The sequence below is a fragment of the Chiloscyllium plagiosum genome, chromosome 42 (genome assembly GCF_004010195.1).
Source record: "Chiloscyllium plagiosum isolate BGI_BamShark_2017 chromosome 42, ASM401019v2, whole genome shotgun sequence".
In the NCBI taxonomy this organism is placed as follows: domain Eukaryota; kingdom Metazoa; phylum Chordata; class Chondrichthyes; order Orectolobiformes; family Hemiscylliidae; genus Chiloscyllium; species Chiloscyllium plagiosum.
The window spans coordinates 9,374,233-9,389,012 of NC_057751.1; the positions used below are offsets into that span (position 1 = coordinate 9,374,233).

Genomic DNA, 14,780 nt, shown 5'->3' on the forward strand with positions numbered 1-14,780 from the left:
CCTACCGGTCAGCTGACTGTACATTTTCATCTGTCAGGAAACAAAGAACTTCCTTCACGTCACTCAACTTTTCCTTTGGTGATTTTTTGCCAGTTTCTTTTATTGTATTTCTGATTAATGAAGTACTTGAGTGTATTTTTTTATTATTATTAACTGGACTGAACTTCACTGCCATCTACCTGCTTTGTGGGCTTTCAGATTTAGCAAGCCCTACTTTGAATTAACCTACCTCATTAAAATTCCCCACCAAGAGCTCTTTTCCCCTTCACTTTCACTACTTCACATTGTTCCCACAGCATGTGGTATGATCTGTTTTTACTTAAACATGTAAATCATACACACTTCAAAATATGCTCTCATTTCAGATGAACTTCGCAGTTTGCCACTCTGGTTGCACAACAAAACTTCAAACCCTACAAACTTAATCTCTCAACTTAAACAGGCCCTCGTCAACCAACAGAAATTTACCATTCGCGCTCCCAAACCGAATTGGACCAATGACACTTGCTTCTGAGCAGAAAGAGGACCTTCCCTTGACAACATCTTCTGACACATGAACGTTTCTCCCGCACGCAAAGGAGTGTTGGATAGGAGCCTTTTGTCAAACACTTCAGGACTCAGTTCTCCAAAAGTCACCTTTTTCTTCAGTGGTGGTTTACTTCCACTCAAGGAGAGGATATCACGTTGTTCTGAACAAGTTGGACCTGAAATACAAAAATCTTTTTTTTGGGTGGATTTATGTAATCTTATTAACTGCTCACATAAAACTAAAATTTCACTGGAAATGCAATGATGCCTTTCTCTTACAAAAAGTAATGACACCGACTCAAGATCACCAAACTAAAAACCAATCACTTGTCTCCCCTGTTGCCTGCTGAACATCAACACTGTTTTAATGTTTATAAACCATTGTTGAATAACAGATTACTTGGTCCTTTTCATGATTAAGAATAACTTGTCCAATACATTGGCTACACCTTCAACCCAAATTAACACTGCTCTATGAAACATGCCTTTTGATTGATACAAATTTAATACAGCCTCCACTGCAAAACATGACCTCGGAATGCAATGGGACGTTTTCAAAGAGGGAACAAGATAATGGAGTACTCAATGCAGGCTAAGTCACAAGAAAGCTCAGAGGAATAGAGGGGATCTTGGGATGCTTGTCCACAAATCACTGAAAGAGTGATAGTATTGGTTAATATAGTACTTATTGCATTACATGGGACACTTGTCTTCATCAGTCATTTCGTAGGCTATGAGAGCATTAAGATCATGCTGGAGTTTCACTTAACTTTGGTTAGACTACAGCTGGTTTACTGTATGCAATTTTGGTCACCATACAAATCGGAGGGGATGCAAAGAAGATTCACCAGGACGTTGCCTGCAATGCAGCGTTTCAGTTATCAAGACTGACTGGATTGGGTTGGGTTACTTCCCTTGGAACAGCTAACGGAGAGAGGGGCAGCTCATAAAAGGTGCATTAGATTATTGAAGGCACAGAGTGTATAGAAAGCAATTTTCATCCAAGGCTTAATAACAGGGAGCATAATTTTCACGAAAAAGGCAGGACGTTTGGAGGCAATTTGGGGAAAACCTCTTCTCACCCAGGAGGGTGAGAGGACCCAGGAATGCACTGCCTGGAGTAGCTGAGACAGGAAACCTTACAAACTTTTAAAGAAATACTTGCATGAACTCAAAATGTCATAAGACCAGGCTATGGGCTTCGTGTTCAAACATGAGACTCGTAGGTTGTTGGACATTTTTAGTGGTGCAGACTTCATGGACCTCTTCTGTAACTGAATGATTCTATGACATTGCTAGTTTGTTTTTTGTTTGTGGGATGGTTCAATTCAAATCAAGAATGAAGTCCTCTGACATTCAGGTCAGAAACTGATCTCAGTAAATGATAATGTATAAGCAGATGATTAAGAAAACAAAACATGAAAACCATATCCTGCAAGAGTGAAACTTGTCAGCTTCAAAGTGAAATTATTTTGTAAAATAGTTGTAATTTAACACTTCTGGTACATGTTAACAGCTCAGTCAAGAAAATTAATTGTACTCTTCAAAAAACAAGACTGAAGTCGCAAGAAACCAATTTCTACGAGATCTATTTTTACTGCAAAAGAATCAACCAAACAAACATAAACAGAAAATATATAACCTACAGTTTAACATCTAGAATTGACATGAATAAACAGGCAAATTACAGTTGAATGTAAACCTCAAATTGCAACTTCAATTGCCAGAGCAGATTAGACAGGTCATACAGGCTGATTCCAATTGCATCCAGTTACATTTTGTCATCTTACAGAGTCCAAGTTCTTCAAAACTTGGTCTCCTGCTAACTTCAGCAAATCTGTTCACATTTGCTTTTATGTTAAATTTCGACCAACCAACATGTCTATTCCATTGAAATTGAGTGTAGCGCATACAATATATTTGACAGACTACCTGTTCAGTTTCCATTTATAAAAAGATCTGCCAAAGCAGAGTGCCAAAGGCATAATCTAAAACACAAATGACTGCACAGCCTGCTTAACTTTACCGGCATGCAGTATGGAGTTTGACAGCCTTCTTCAGCTTCCAATGGACACATCAGCTGCTCGCATCCAGCTTGGTCTGATCAACATTTTTGTTGTAATTATGGACAGGATCAGTTATTCCTCAAATTTTGGTTTACCAACCTCAGCTGGTTTCAAAGACAAGAGGGTCAGTTTCATTGCTGTTTACATGGTCTGTTTCTCTTTGCAATTCAGCTTCTGTTTGGTTTTGCATTGGCCTCAAAAAAATGAAAGTTAAATTTGAAAACTCAAATTTCCTCTGCAAGGGAAAAGGTTGTGACATTCAGGTCAATGATTGCTCAGGGAATGGTGGCAATGGTGAATTTGGGTGCCAGACTCTTTGCTGTTCATTTCACATTTGCACAGACAATGCATAGTGAAAGTTTTCTCTGCCTCACTCAGATGTGTTGAGATCAACAATACTCAATGTGCCATACATACAACTCAACAGTAAAGCATAATCCAAAACATAACCCTCACTTGGTTTATCTTTATGCATCAGTCCTCCAGCTAAATAAGACAGCAGCCAACATGACTATGTTATTTCCACATCATCCAAGCCTTCATTCAGACCAACACAACATTCATTGGAAACTATGCTTAGGTCATGGTATGAATTCCATACCTACCATTATGCTGTACAGCAGAGGGATCTGGGGTGGATATACTCCTCTCATCATGTTCTGAATTTTGAAACACATCCACAAATCCAGTCATCTTGCTCTTCAGCATCGCACCTTTATGGGATTCCTATTAAAAAATACAGGTATTCCATGAGTTATGGATGTTTGTCAGGTTAATGAAAATGTTAAGGTCATTAAAAGTAGACAACATGCATGTATTGGACAACGTTCCCATGAATGTTTATATCTGGAAAAGAGTATATCAGCTGGAAAAGTCTCCAGTTCGGTGAGTCTGCTCCGGGGTTACGTTTAACCGCCGAGCGTGGGTTGTTGGCAACCGCTCTACGAGAACTGACGGCTCCCAGTTCCGGTTACATGTAGAGTGAGTATAAGCCAGACCCGTTGTTTGGACCTGGTTGTGGCGACGCTGCGGGGAATAAAATGCCCATAAAATGCCCATATTCTAGCAGACTCGCCTCTTGGTCGTTTGTTCTGTGTCAGACTACTCTCCTACGAACCTGACCTTGAGAATTTTTTAAAACAACAACCAAGTATCACAAGTTATTGATTCTGTTTACTGTTAGAATGTAATCAAGACTAGTCAGTTTCACTTGCATCGTGAAACCTTTTTCAGGATTGATTTTGGAGTTGCATGCAAAAAAAAAGGAGGGTTGATTCAACATGGATTTCGAAAAGGTGAAATTATGTTTTAACTCGACTGCTGGCGACTTTTGAAGATGGAACAGAAAAGCTTGATATGTGCAACATTTATCTTGTATAGTCTTCTCGAAGGCGTTTTGCACAACATGGGGTAGGGGAGCTTTCAATTCCACAACATGGAACAACCATGCCATAATGAACACAAGGTTAATAATTTCACTCCATGCTTAAATGCATATTACCATTTCAACCATTAAAACTGAGCAAAGCAGCACATTTTACCCCATCAACATCTATTGCAGTCAAGTTATCCCAGAGGTCAACTGCAACACCAAACCATTTTAGCAACGAAATTCTGTTCTACCCTGGTCAGTTAAACAAGTAGAGGCTACTGTTTAAAAATGTTCTCGGGTACATTTTATCTGTCAAACATTCAGGACAAACACAATTGTCAAGATACATTGCGTCATTTCAGCAGTATCAGTTATACCTGTAACTGCATTCTCCGTTTGGCAATGTAGCAGATAAGACTATTGGTCTCTGGAGATCCTCTGGCTCCAACAGAAGATGTGCGCCGAGAAAACCGCTTTCTCTCTGCTAAAAACGTCTCTGGAATACAGGTTTAATGCAATTTTAAAGATATGTCATATATCTCAGACAGCTAAAGGCAAAATCACTAACATAACTGGCACAGAAATTAAGGTCAGAAGTTGAGGGGTGACCTTATAGAGGTTTATAAAACAGTGAGGGACACGGATAGGGTGAATAGCAAAGATCTTGTCCCAAAGAGTAGGGGAGTCTGAAACTAGAGAGAATACGTTTAAGGTGAGAGGGGAAAGATTTGCAAAGAGACCCAAGGGGCAATTTGTTTTCACAGAGGATGATGCATGTATGGAATAAGCTGCCTGAAGAGGTTGTGGAGGTGGGTACAATTACAACAGCACTTAAAAGACACCCGGATAGGTGTACCAATAGGAAGGATTTAGAGGGATATGGGCCAAATGCTGGCAAAAGGAAACTAGATTAATTTAGGATATCAGTCAGCATGGACAAGTTGGACCAAAGAGTCAGTTTCCATGCTGTGCAGCTCTCGGATTCAATGATTGCCAAAGCTCAATTATTCAATTGCCACTTAGTGACCAGCCTTCTTTGCTCCACCATCTGATGGGCATTGTCTCGAGGAAAAAAGGAAATGAAAGCCTTTTGCCTCAGATTTGCTGCTATTATCCTGTCCTAATATCAAGCCTGTTTTGCATGGGGAAAAGGTATGGCCAATTTACATTTCCTTTCGTTTCATCTGTAAAAGCCATAATCTGACCGAGTTCTTTGCAAATCAAAACAACATAGAATCAAAGAAAAACACTAAAACATTGACTTGCCTTTCTTTGTAGTCTTAAAAAACTCTTAATCTTCACATCATCATGCAATTCTCTTTTGAAAAGGTCAAATTCAGGTATTGACACTGGTTGTGAAAGAAAATGCTTTTCTTCACATTGATTCAGCTATTTTGCCCCTTAGTTCAAGTTTTGTCTTTTCTGGTTCTTCAGCATTCCAGGATGGAGAACAATTTCTCTCTGTCCACACTTCTCCAAGCTTTTAAACACAGCTCAATCAGAATAGTTCAGTGCCTCTTATAGAGGGCTGATGCAGATGTCATGATTTTATTAACTACATTCTGTTTTGTAACCATGATGATTGTGCCTGATTTGCTGTCATATTTCCTAGTGGAAATAGTTATAGTTACTGAGCTCAAATTTCTTTACAAGTGTTTTTTATATTGCATTATTTTGCAAACCACTCCATCAGATGACTTTTCCTCTTAACTTAAACAAAGGCAATTAGAATCGGCTAAAGTAGACTAGGCAGATAGATTAGCATGAAGTAAGCATTTACCAAGCAGACATTTCAGGGAATTAATGACTTGCAGCAAAATTATATCCCATTACGGAGGTAAGATTTTATGATAAGGATAAACCAATCATGGCTAACCAAAATAGTCAGACTATTAAATTTAAAGAAAAAGTCTATAAGGAGGAAAACGTCAGTGATGGTGCTGAACAATGATACAAAAACCAAAAGGAGAAGATTAAAGAAGCTACAAAAACAAACAAAGGAGGAATACAATAAGTAACAACAAGACCTTCATTCAAAGATACAAAAAAGAAAACTGTGCTCGAAACACAAAGTAGGAGTGGGAGGTAGCTTTTCAGCCCTTGGAGCCTGCTCCACCATTCAGCCGATCATGGCTGATCATCCAACTCAATAGCTTAATCCTGTTTGCTCCCCCCATAGCCTTTAATCCCATTCACCCACGTGCGATACCTGGCCACCTCTTGAATACATTCAATATTTTGGCATTACCAATTTTCTGTAGTAATGTTTCATTAAGAACAGAGAAGGTGGTAAAAGAGGGGGGAGATGTGGCATTGTTAGTGAAGTAATGTAATACGGTGGCAGAATGGACATTTGATGAGGACTTGTCTTTTAAGGTAGTATGGGAGAGGTTAGAAACAGGAAAGGAGAGGTAATCCTGTTGGAGGTTTTCCACGGGCCTCCAAAACGATCCAGAGATGTAGAGGAAAGGATTGCAAAGATGACCCAGGATAGAAGCCAAATTAATAGGGTAGTTGTTATAGGGGCCTTTAACTTTCAAAATATTGACTGGGAACCAGATTGTTCAAGTTTTTTAGATGAGTCAGTTTTCGCCCATGTGTGCAGAAGGGTTTCCTGATATATTAATTAGATACGCCAACAACAGGCAAGGCCACATTGAATTTGGTACTGAGTAATGAACCAGGCCAGGTGTTAGAATTGGAGGTAGGTGATCACTTTGATGATAGCGACTGCAATTTTGTACGATGGAAAGAGATAGGGCAAGAGTTATAGCCGGGGGAAAGGCAATGATGATGCAATTACGCAAGATTTAGGTTGCTTCGGGTGGGCACGATTGAAATGTGCAGCTTGTTCAAGAAACAGCTACTGCGTGTCCTTGATAAGTATGTACCTGTCAAGCAGGGAGGGCAAGGGAGCCTTGCTTTACTGAAGAAGTTGAATCTCTTGTCAAGAAAAAGGTGGCAGCTTAGGGCGTTGGAGAGTTACAAGATAACCAGGAAAGACCCAAAAAAAGAGCTCAAAAGAACCAGGATGGGACATGAGAAGTCTTTGACAGGTAGGATCAAGGAAACCCTAAAGCCTCCTATAGGTACGTCAGGAATAAAAGAATGACGAGAGTAAGATTAGGGCCAGTCAAGGACTGTAGTGCGAAGTTATGCATGGAGACCAATGAGATAGGAAGAGGCGCTAAATAAATATTTTTCATTCACATTCACACAGGAAAAAGACAATGTTGTCAAGGAGAATACCGAGATTCAGGCTATTAGACGAGACAGAATTGAGGTTCACAAGGGGGTGGTGTTAGCAATTCTGCAAAGTGTGAAAATATCCCCTGGGATGGACGTGATTTATCGTAGGATTCTCTGGGAAGCTGGAGGGGAGATTGCCAAACCTTTGGCTTTGATCTTTATGTCTTCCTAGTCTGTAGGAATAATACCAGAAATGTTGTCCCCTTGTCCAAGAAGGAGAATAGAGACAATCCTTGTAATTATAGACCAGTCAGCCTTACTTCGGTTGTGGATAAAGTGTTAGAAAAGGTTTTAAGAGATAGAATTTATAATCATCGAGAAAGGAAGAAGTTGATTAGGAATAGTCAAGGCGGTTTTGTGAAGGGTAGGTCGTGCCTCAAAAACCTTACTGAGTTCTTTGAGAAGGTGGACAAACAGGTGGATGAGGGTAAAGCAGTTGATTTGGTGCATAGGGATTTCAGTAAGGCGTTTGATAAAGTTCTCACAGTAGGCCACTGCACAAAATACGCAAGCATTGGATTGAGGGTGATTTAGCGGTTTAGATCAAAAATTGGCTCGCTGAAAGAAGACAGAGAGTGGTGGTGGATTGGAAATGTTCACTCTGGACTAACGCAAGGATCTGTTTTGGGTCCATTACTCTGACATTTTTATAATTGACCTGGATGAGAACGTAGAAGGGTGGATTAGGATATTTGCAGATGATACTTTAGGTCGGTAGAGTTGTGGATATTGCTGAAGGATGTTGTAGGTTACAGAGGGACATAGATAAGCTGCAGAGCTTGGCTGAGAGGTGGCAAATCGAGTTTATGCGGAAAAGTGTGAAGTGATGCAAAGTACTGGGCTAATGGTAAGATCCTTGGTAATATCGATGAGCAGAAAGATCTCAGTGTCCAAGACCATAGAACCCTGAAGGTTGCCACCCAGGTTGATAGGGTTGTTAAGAAGGCATCCAATGTGTTAGCTTTTATTGGTCGAGGGATTAAGTTTCAGAACCATGAGATCATGCTGCAGCTGTTCAAAACTCTGGTGTGGCCTCACTTGGAGTATTGCGTACAGTTCTGGTAACCGAATTATCAGAAGGATGTGGAAGCTTTGGAAAGGGTTCACATGAGAATTAGCAGGATGTTGCCTGGTATAGAGGGAAGGTCTTACAAGGAAAGGCTAAGGGACTTGGGGACTCTCAAACCTTATTTCTGGTCACTGGAAGGATGTGGAAGCATTGGAAAGGGTGCAGAGGAGATTTACCAGAATGTTGCCTGGTATGGAGGAAAGGTTGAAAGACTTCAGGCTGTTTTCGTTAGACAGAAGGTTGAGAGGTGACCAAAGGGAGACATACAAGACGACCAGAGGAATAGATAGAATGGGCAGTGAAGGCCTTTTTCCCTCAGATTGTGATGTCAAACATGAAGGGGCAGAGCTTTAAATTGAGGGATGATAGATAATCGGATAGATATCAGAAGTAGGTTTTATTCAGATAGTAGTTAGGGCGTGGAACATCCTGTCTGCAACAGTAGTAGACTTGCCAACTTTAAGGGCATTGAAATGGTCATTGGATAATGGAATAGTGTAGGTTTGATGGGCTTCAGATTGGTTTCACACATTGTCACACTGCTGGGGGCCAAAAGGCCCTGTACTGCACGGTAATGCTCTATAATAAATTCCAGGCTCACCACTCTTTGGGTGAACACAAGGTCTCATCGCCTTCCTAAATGGTTTCCCAATTCCTCAAACTGTGACCCCTGGTTCTGGATGTACGCACCATCAGGAACATCCTTCCTGTAAATCAACCCTGTCTCATCCTGTTACAATTTGGCAAGGCTGAGGAGATCCCCCCTCACTGGTCTGAACTCCAGTGAAAACAATCCTAACCCAGTTAAATCTCTCCTCATACGTCAGTCCTGCTATTCCCGGAATCAGCCTGATGAATCTTTGCTGCACTCCCATGAGAGCAAGAGCAACTGTCCTCAAAAGGCGGCCAAAATGGCACACAAAAACTGATATTCTTGCTGTGGCCTCACAATAGCCCTGTATAACTGCAATAACACATCCCTGCTCCAAGACTCGAATTCCTCTCATTAAAGGCCAACATATCATCTGCCTTCTTGACCACCTGGTGTCACCTTCAGCGGATGGTGCACAGGACACCCGGGTCCTGCTGTACACTCCCCTTTCTTAATTTCTCAATGTCCTAGACTGCCTTCTTGTTTTGGTAAAAGTGAATAACCTCACATTTATCAAATTGTGCTGCATCTGCCACTCATTTACCCACTTATCAAACTTGTCCAGGTCATTGCTGAAGGATCCTCATCACAGTTCGCCCTCCCACCCACCTTGGGATCATCTGCAAACTTCGACATCAAGATGAACACAGGACCCTCAGCTCAATCAATCTGTTCAATTTTATGGAACAAGGGAATGGGAGCAGAGTTAAGCAGGTAGTTACAGTGAAGGATATTTCAAAATATTCCATTAAATCTGAAGACTACAGAGCAGAAATGAAATTCCAACATCAGAACAGACGTAGAATTAAACAAACTAATGGGGCTAAAACCAGTTCAGTCCTCTGGTCCTGATGGCTTGCATTCCAACATACTAGAAGTAGCAACAGAGATGGTGGATTCTGTACTGGTATTAGAGGATTGCTCAAAAGTGGCAACATTAATCCCACACGCTAAAAAGAATTATGGAATCAATTATTAAATAACTAATACCAGCATTTTAAGAAAATATCAATCTAAAGCAGAAACAGCATGGCTACATAGGCAAATTTTGTCTGAGAATTTATTGTATTTCAAGGAAGTGACAACCAGTGTGGATAAAGAGGATCCAGCAGATGTGTTCTGTTTGGACTTTCTGAAGGTGTTCAAGGACAAACAGATCGAGATGTAATGGGCAGGAAACAGCAATTGTTAAAGGGCTCTTGTTCAGGGTGGTAGGGTACCACAGGGATTGGTAGAGAGATTGCACAAGGTTCACAAGGCTAAGAGGGAGGAACCGAATGTATTGCAATCAGATTTGCAGACCACACAAAAACAGGTGGAAAGGCCAAGTGGGAGACAAACAATTTACTGAGAAAAGGTGATATGATAATTAAGTGGGCAAAGGATTGCCAGAGTATAATGTGGATGGACTAACTCAAGAAGCCTGTCTGGACTTCTTACTGAACACTACAATAGAATCACTGGTCATGGCATACACAGGTTACTCCCAGCTTGGGAGTTCTGCAGACCTCTTCCTGGATCTGCTGAATTTAACTTCGATCCAGAAGTGCTCTTATGTACAACTGAACGGCTTTCCCACTATCAAATCACCATGACAACTAAGTTTATCCGACTGCTGACACCAACACACCTTGTCTGACACTCCAGAACACAATTCCTGCGAAAGTTGGATTATTCCACCTGTGCCACCTTTAATTCCAGTTCTGGGTCAGCTATACTTTCTTTTGATTGGGAGTATCCTAAAAGGGCCACATGACCTTATCCCTGTGCTGTACACCTGCACAAGCACCAGTGAAACACAAGAGCCCTACAATCAGAGTTTAAGATATTTCCCTTGTCAACCTGTTCAAGCTTGGTAATACATGCTGTGATGACACAATGGCTTTAAAAGCTGTATTCTGTCCTGGTTTTTTAATCACAAAGAGGTTGAGACAGAGGTGAGAGCTGTCTGTTCTGCTCCAAGCCAATAAACAGCTGTGACACTTTGGGTTTTTTTTGGAAGTGGGAGTTGTAGAAGCAGCCTGAATGGGTGGAGTGAGGTGCTCAGAGTACCAAGTTTTAGTCTCGCTTGAAGTAGTTGTTGGGGTTTTGAAGCTGCTACATCTTTGTCACAGCCAAAAGATTGGGTTCTCTTCATGCTGCCAGAATTGTGTGAGAGACAGTCTCTTTTACTGTGGCTTAGCCAAGGTTGCATCTAAGGGATGTTACTTTATGAGAAGAGTTGCTGTTTAGATTAAATTAGACCTACACTGTGGAAACAGGCCCTTCGGCCCAACAAGTCCACACCGCCCCGCCAAAGCGCAACCCACCCATTCCCCTACATTTACCTCTTTACCTAACACTACGGGCAATTTAGCATGGCCAATTCACCTGACCTGAACATCTTTGGACTGTGGGAGGAAACCGGAGCACCCGAAGAAAACCCACGCAGACACGGGGAGAATGTGCAAACTCCACACAGTCAGTCGCCTGAGTTGGGAATTGAACCCGGGTCTCTGGTGCTGGATCGTGTGAGTTGGGAATTGAACCCGGGTCTCTGGTGCTGTGAGGCAGCAGTGCTAACCACTGTTCCACCGTGCCACCCTAGTTTAGTCATTAGATAATCTGTTGCTGTGTTAAGTTTGTCAATAAAGTTTAAGTTAGACCAATTCCTTCTTGCATTTCTATTTTAACTGTAGATTGACAATGCAGTGTGTAACCAATTGAATTACATTTGGATCAAGCACCTTATACTTGCCTTAAAAAAACAAAACATTAGGATTTGGCCGTCTCCTTGCTATGCTTGCTTGGGGCGGCACAGTGGTTGAATGGTTAGCACTGCTGCCTCAGACCTTCAAAGACCCGGGTTAGAGTTCAGCCTCAGATGTCTGTGCAAACTCCATAGAGACATTCTCCCCGAGTCTGCATAGGTTTCCTACAGGTGCTCCAGCTTCCTCCCCCCCACCCCCAAACAGAGTCCAAAGAAGTGCAGTTTAGGTGAGTTAGGGGAGTAATGAGGTTGGGGAATGTGTCAGGGTGGGATACTCTGAGTGTCATTGTGGACTTGTTGGGTTGAATGGCCTGTTTCCACACTGGAGGGATTCTTAAAAAAAAATTTTGAAGAGCATTTGGTCTAGTCCATTGCAGTACCTCTGGAGCATGTGAGTCTCTAATCCAGCCTCCACAATCCTGAGCGAGGAACAACAACACAACATCACAACAGTTCTTTTCTATGTCTGCTTTATGATCTTTTTGAGCTAAATGTTTATTCAACTTCTGGTAGCTATGCTGATATTTTTAATCAGCTAGCTCAAAAGTATTATGATGCATCTGTGAAGCAAGTGGGACTTCAACCAGGGCCTTCTGACCCAGACATGGGATGCCATGACTTTAAAAACAAAAGCTCTTGTTTTTAAATTAGTAATTTTATTTTACATCAACTTATTCAGATCTATTATTACACACCTCAGGGGCAGGTGGGAATTGAATCCAGGCCTCCATGTCTTGGGGTATATGCACTACCAATGCATCACAAGAGGATCTCTTGAGGAGCCCCACAAGAGTTCCAGCTCGGTAGACAAGTTGGCCTCATGGGCATTGCAGGGGTAGGAAAATGTGAAGGTGGGTACTTTGGAAGGGTGAACAAAAGAACAGAGTATTAGTTAAAAGGGGAGAAAATTTGCAAAATACTGCAACACCCAGAACTTGGGAGTACTTGCACAGTAAACACAGAAAGCTTACATGCAAGCACAGCAGGAATGTCAATAGAATGCTGTCCTTTATTTCGGGGGGTCCGTATCCAAGTAGGATAGCGTTGCTGCAACTGTACAAAAGTGCTGGTGAAACAACATCTGCAGTACTTGGTCCCATTATTTAAGCAAAAATAATAATTTCCTTGGAAGCAGTCACTAAAGATTCATTAGGTTGATTCCTGGTGTGGATAGACTTGTCTTTAGATCAAAGGCTAAAAAGCTTGGGACTCCAATCACTGGAATTGAGAAAAATGAGAGGGGATCTCATTAAAACATATTGAATCAATCAAGGGCTGGACAGCATAAATGCTGACAGGCAGAGGCTCAGACCAAGGGCATAATCTCTCAAACGAGGTATGTCAACTCAGAACTAAAAGTCAATTCAAACTAAGATGAAAAGGGACTACTTCTCTCAGACAGTTCAGTGTCTTTGGAACTTCTTTGCACATCGTGTTCTAGGGTGGAGTCCTAGAGTTTACTTAAGGCTAAAAAAAAATTCAATCAGTTGGGAATCAAGGAAAGCACAAAATAATATGAAGAATGGTGGTTTGAAATGGTGGAGCAGGCATCTATTCCACTTTATGATCTTAGGAAATAATCGTGTGCCATCTCCCAAGAGAACACAGGTTCTTCAGAACTGGAGTGCTTTAGCAAGTCATGACCTTGACTATGCCCTCTCCAATCTCTTGCTCCTTTCGAAAGTGTGGCACTGAATATTGACAGTACTCCATAACTTGTTCGCTTTGCAACTCTATGCTGCCAATTACAAAGCCCAGGATCCCAAACGCATTCTTAAACACGTTATGATTGTGTTCTATTGCTGACAACCATTTGTGCATATAAACTCCAAGGTCTCTGTTCAGACACCTGCTTTAAAACTGTACACTTGATATGGTGTTCCCCTACTACTTCTAATTGAAAACAATCACCTGACCCTTCTCTGCATCACTTTATGTCTGCCCATTCCACATGCCTGGCTATGACAAATTTCACGTCTACATTTTGGACCATCGCGAAACTCTGCAATCTGTCTCATCAAAATACATCAACACATAATTGATTCCCAAAACCAATCCATGGAGCTATTTCCTCAGTCTTTGCCATCACCAACAAACCATACAATATTATCACTTACCCATAAATTTTGCCCAACTGAACAATTTCAGCCACAACATCTCTCAGAACGAGATTCAGCACATCCTGCTCAAATATTATTTTGATTTATTGTTTAAACCCAATGGTTCAATTACCTGCTATTGAAGCCAATTCATTTCTCCTAACTGTACAGACAGATTTCCAAAGGCTGACAATATTGGATGAACAAGTACCCAAGTTGATTTTTTTGTTCTTGAGATCAGAGAAAGCAGAGCCAAGTGTGGCAATTCAATTAACACCAGTAACAGCCAGACATATGACATTCCACCACTTCGCTCAGTTCCATTACCTGCTGACTTAAGGTTTAATATGTCTGCTGTGACTCCCAGTTGATTTTCAGTGACCACTGAAAAATGCATTGGAGTGGAGGGTGTTTTTGTACAAATTGAAACCAGAGCAGGGGATTGTGCCTTGTCCTGTTTCATCAGACCATGGAATTGTTTATTTGCATTATTTTCTGTTTTCTGCACAGCAGCCCTGATGCCATCATTCGGCGTTATTCGAAAAGAATTGTTCTTGCCAATGCTCTCAAGTGTTTCAACTGTTGGTCCTGCAACACAAAATAATCAATCAATTTCTAAGAAGCAATGCAAATTTAGACAACATCCAAGTTTGGATCCACATGCTCGCAATGCTTGCTCACAGCTTTGAAGCAGATGCAAGTTTCAACTGCCCTGAATGCACTGGGCTTGGGATGATCAACGTTTCTGGTTTTAAACATTCTTGCTACTCCTACTGTTAAGTGTGTCAATTTCAGAGAGGACAGGTTTATATTCAACTGTGTCTTAGTTCAATTGGATGTGTTGCTAATTTACTGGAAGGGTGAGGAAGGACAGAGATGCAAACTGCAAAGAATAAAGATAAGCAAAATTATTACTTTTTTTAGAAAAAGATAGCAATGAATTTTCCCATCACTTTGTTTTAATTCATTCTCATACTTTGCACTTTGGGTTACTTG

General features: G+C 41.2%; 1 protein-coding gene across 5 annotated transcripts in view; it reads right to left on the minus strand.

Annotated features, from left to right (window-relative positions):
- LOC122543077 overlaps window positions 1-14,780 on the minus strand; it is a 45,756-nt gene that overhangs the window by 21,121 nt on the left and 9,855 nt on the right. For 4 of the 5 annotated variants that reach the window (XM_043681309.1, XM_043681308.1, XM_043681307.1 and 1 more), the window contains 4 exons: window positions 14,112-14,372; window positions 4,344-4,462; window positions 3,200-3,320; window positions 469-704 (listed from right to left, as the gene is read on the minus strand). In XM_043681309.1, coding sequence (XP_043537244.1) covers window positions 469-704; window positions 3,200-3,320; window positions 4,344-4,462; window positions 14,112-14,372 — 737 coding nt within the window. The remainder of the gene's footprint in view (window positions 1-468; window positions 705-3,199; window positions 3,321-4,343; window positions 4,463-14,111; window positions 14,373-14,780) is intronic. The other variant, XM_043681310.1, reaches the window with a different exon arrangement.